General features: G+C 55.0%; 1 protein-coding gene across 1 annotated transcript in view; it reads right to left on the reverse strand.

Moving 5' to 3' along the window:
• The window catches only part of ECH1 (enoyl-CoA hydratase 1), a 12,321-nt gene that overhangs the window by 947 nt on the left and 6,728 nt on the right, over positions 1-4,646 (reverse strand). Inside the window, exons 4-8 of the mRNA XM_021707184.1 lie at positions 1,118-1,242; positions 993-1,041; positions 762-826; positions 159-229; positions 1-64 (exon numbers count right to left, since the gene is read on the reverse strand). Coding sequence (XP_021562859.1) covers positions 1-64; positions 159-229; positions 762-826; positions 993-1,041; positions 1,118-1,242 — 374 coding nt within the window. The remainder of the gene's footprint in view (positions 65-158; positions 230-761; positions 827-992; positions 1,042-1,117; positions 1,243-4,646) is intronic.

The raw sequence follows: 4,646 nt of genomic DNA on the forward strand, positions 1-4,646 counted from the left end.
CCCGCTGCCCAGGGCCTCGTCCGCCATCATCTTGCGGGCGGTGAAGGCCAGCTCGCTGGCCAGGCTGCGAGAAGGGAGGGCGCGTCAGGAGGCGGCGCCTCCGGGCCGGGCGACCCCCGAGGCCCGCTCCCTGCCTCCCCCGCCTCCTCACCGCCCACCTCCGGCTCCCGATGACCTTGGGCAGGCGCTGCAGCGTCCCGACGTCGGCAGCCAAGCCCACGTCCACCTCCTGCAGGAGCAATGGCGCCATGTTTGGTTTCTGCCCAGTAATGCTCCCCCACAATCTCCGCGTCCGTGACCCCCACCCCACGCCCTCCTCAGTGACCCCCTCCAAGCCGTCGCCCCCCAAAGTCTTACCGGTCAGGGTCTGTCAGCCTAGGTAGACCCACCTTCAGCCTGCTCTGCCTCCCGTGTTCAGGGCCGCCCTGTCCACCCCACGGGCAAGCCCTCCCTCCTTCCCCCTGCAAGCCCTCCCTCCCTCCCCCTGCAAGCCCTTTCCTGTTTCCATAGGCCTCTGCCCCCTTATCAGCAAGTCCCGAAGCCCACCCTCCACACCGCCAGCCTTGTCCCCACCCCACGCCTTCAGTCCCAAGACCCCCCTGGACAGCCCACTTCCCACGTCTTCCACAGCCAAGTCTTACTTTGCAACGTTCCGTCTGACTAGCTCTCCTCTGAAGCCCTCTGGGCTCACCCCAAGCCCCACCCCAGCCCCTGCCCAAGTCTAAGCAAAGCCAGAGGAGGAGCTCAGGAGAAGGCCTTACCTTCACCTGGAAGAAAGCATCCTGGGCACAGTACCGGATGTCACAGGCAGTGATGAGGTCCACGCCTGGGAGGTGGAGGCCAGGGATATTCAACAACTGCCAGAAGCAACTCCTCCTCCCAGGACTTGAGGCTGTGGCTTGGGACAGTCTGGCTAGCAACGAGCCACGGCTGGGGACTCTAGGCTGTGGTCACAGGGCAGCCACGTGGCCAGGGGAGCACCCTGGACTCACCTCCGCCAATGCAGCCCCCGTGGATGGCGGCGATCACCGGCTTGGGGCACTGAAAGGGGGAACATGAGGGGCGGGGTCAGGGCTGGCCCAGGAGAGGCCGGCAGAGGGAACCCCTCCAGAGTCACCTTCTCGATGACGTTGAAGGTCTCCTGGTAGCGGGTGATTAAGTCACGGAGGTGCCAGCTGATGCGGGCCACATCGGTTCCTGGGGGCTGCAGGATATCGGAAGCCATGTCCATGAAGTCAATACCTGGGGAGAAGGCATGAGGGAGCTCACCTAGGCTTCCAGGCCCCACCTACCGCCCCAGCCTGGGGTCAGGATCAGGTACATTGGGATGGGACCCTCAAATCACCAAGGCAGAGAAATCAACTCAAACAGCACTTAGCGAGAGACTGCAAGTGGGGTGTGAAATAAATCAAAGCTAACAATAATTCATTACTCATTTAATCCTCACAGCAACCCTCCTATGAGGTAGGGTCTATTACTGTTTCCATGTTACCAGTGGGTACACTGCAGCCCAAAGAAGTTAAGCACTCATTCAAAGTCACACTGGCTTGTGAGCAGTGGAACTGGGATTATGAAGCCAGAATCCTGCAGCTGGCTCCAGGAGCCATGCTTTTCCCCTTGATGCCTGACAACCTGGGACTCAAGTTTTGTGGCCTGAGCAGTGGGTCAATGAAATAATTCTTGTGCCTCTAACATTAAGATAATCCCAAGGCCGAGTGTGGTGGCTCACACCTGTAATCCCAGCACTTTGGGAGGCTGAGGTGGGAGGATGGCTTGAGCCTAGGTGATGGACACTAGCCTACGCAACATAGGGAGACTGTTCTACAAAAAAATCAAAAAATTAGCCAGACGTCATGTTACACATATCTAGTCCCAGCTACTCGAGAGGCTGAGGTAGACAGATCACTTGAGCCCAAGGGGCTGATGCTGCTGTGAGCCGGGACTGTGTCACTGTACTCCAGCTTGGGGACAGAATGAGAACCTGGCTCAAAAAAACAGAAAACAAAAAACCACCAAACACCCGAATCTGACCTTTCCTCCACCAGCTATTCTCAGGTCCCCCGCCCTGGCCCCCAGTCTGTTCCCCACATGCAGCCTGAGGACCCTGTAAACACCTGGGTCAGGTGAGAATCCTCTTCTCTCTCCTGATGGCATCGACTTAGAATGAAATGCCAAGCCAGGCATGGTGGCTCACACCTGTAAACCCAGCACTTTGGGAGGTGGAGGCAAGAGGACTGCCTGAGTCCACAGGTTTGAGACTAGCCTGGACAAGGTGGCAAGACCTCGTCTTCACAATAAATCAAAAAATTAGCTGGGCATGGTGGCACACACCTGTAGTTCTAGTTACTTGGAAGGCTGAGGCAGAAGGATCACCTGAGCCCAACAGGTTGAGGCTACATTGGCTGTGAGTGTGCCCCACTGCACTCCAGCCTGGGCAACAGAGTGAGACTCCGACTCAAAAAACCAAAAACCAGAAAACAACCCAGAAAATATATTTTGTCAGGTGGTGGTAAGTGCTCACAGGAAATTAAAGGAGGGAGGTGAAATGGAGAGAGAGAGAGAGAGAGAGAGAGATAGAGAGAGAGAGAAGCAGGGGCTATTCCAGTGTTACAAGACCCTCTCACTGAGAAAGTGACATTGAGTAAAGACCCGAAGGCGAATAGGGAGGGAGCCATGGGCTACCCCAGGTAAGAGAATTCCAAATGTCAGACACAGTCAGTGCAAAGTCCCATGTGGTAGGAAAGAGCCTGGTCTGTGTGAGGCCATGGAGAAGGCCAGGATGTCTGGAACTGAGTGAGCAGAGGGTGAGGGAGGGAGCAGGGAGAGCCAAGACTGGAGATGGATGCTGTGGGGCCTCATGGGCCACCAGGAGGACTATGGATGGCTTTGACCCTGAGATGGAGCTGCAGAAGTGTTCTGAGCAGGATTATAATTCGCTTTTTTCCTCCTGGGATTAGTGATTCCTTTTGCCTGTTTCTGAACAATGCTATTTGTCAAGCCTGCAAAATTATTCGCACACCTGGCCACACCCTGGCTCTGAGGCTGCACTGCCTGTTTCAGTAAGCGGTATGAGAGGAGCTGGCTCAGGACAGAGCTGGTGTGAGCAAGTTAAGGATGAGTAAGAAGACGGGACTGCCCTGTGTGAACTTAGCCAGGTCACTTCGCCCCGGGGCTTGGGGCTTCTTCTCTTAAAAGGATGGTAAGACCCTTTGGAAAGCTCATGGGTCTGGAAGGATCCAGGGAGACGGAGCCCAGAGGTATGTCGAGGGGGAAACGGGCAGGTGCTAGCATGACAGCTACCACCATGGCCTCCTGTGTCCCCATGGGCGCAGGGCCGCCTGGGTAAGCCTGCAGTTTCTGCTGGCTTCTGCACTGCTGCCAAGAGGCCGGTGTGCCTCAACAAGGACCGCACACACTCCTGGTCTTGTGACACCTCCTCTCACTGGCCTTTTGGGTTTACTTGCCTTATGGGACCACAGACACTGGTGCTTGCAACCTCTTGGAATAACGGGCCCAGACTGTGGAACAAGGTGCCTCCCTCCAAAGGAAGAACTAACTCATCATTGCAGAGAAGTTCCTTAACACCTCTCAGTGAGCCGGGCTCGGTGGCTCAGCCTATAATCCCGTGCCTTTGGGAGGCTGAGGTGAGTGGATTGCCTGAGCCCGCGGGTTTGAGACTCGCCTGGGCAGCAAGACCTCATCTCTCTACAATAAATCAAAAAAATCAGCCGGGCGTGGTAGCGCATGCCTGTAATTCCGGCTACTTGGAAGGCTGAGGCGGAAGAATCGCCGGAGCCCAGCAGGTCGAGGCTGCGGTGGCCGGGAGCGGCCACTGCACTCCAGTCTGGGCGACAGAGTGAGACTCCAACTCAAAAAAAACAAAAACAACAAAAAAACACCTCTCAGTGTTCTAAATGTCATTCATAATCCTAATATTTTTATTCATAATTATAAACAGCAGCTATGGCAACTCACATTTTACACATATTTGCATTTTATACCTATGCAATGCATTTAATCCTTACGGCAGCCTGACCAGATAGCTGTTAACCGTATCCTTCTCTGCACCCGAGAAGGTGGCAGCACACAGCGGGAAGAAGACAAGCAGAGGTGGAAGGCCTGAGGCCAGGGCCCTGCTTTTCACCAGCCAGCTCCCTGGTGACATTTCCTTAGCAGTGGACAGGAAGGGCTCCGCAGCCAGACAGCCTGAGTTCCAGAAGCCCAGCTCAGTGGCTTCCCCACTGCGGGAACTGGCTCAGGTTCTTGCCCTCTCTGGCTCTGTTTCCTCATCTTTAAAACAGGGTTTATTTATTTACTTATTGGAAGGAAAAAGGTCTCTTTCATAACCGTATAAAAATCCCAGGTAACCTCAAGACATCTGAAATGGGGTTTATAATAGTACCTGTCTGCCAGGGTTGTGACGAGAATGAATTAATATGTTGAAAGTACTTAGAATAAGGCCTGACATGCCATGAGTACTCAGTAACTGTGGCCATTTTTTTTCCTAGCTAATAGGTCTACTCTGTCACTGGGTCACTGTGTGACCCCTAGTTTGCTGCTCAAAACAGGAGGAGAAGCCGGGATCGGTGGCTCAGCCTGTAATCCCGCGCCTTTGGGAGGCTGAGGTGAGTGGATTGCCTGAGCCC

This window comes from Carlito syrichta, unplaced genomic scaffold (assembly GCF_000164805.1).
Source record: "Carlito syrichta isolate Samal-C Ts95f unplaced genomic scaffold, Tarsius_syrichta-2.0.1 Scaffold316424, whole genome shotgun sequence".
Taxonomy (NCBI): Eukaryota; Metazoa; Chordata; class Mammalia; order Primates; family Tarsiidae; genus Carlito; species Carlito syrichta.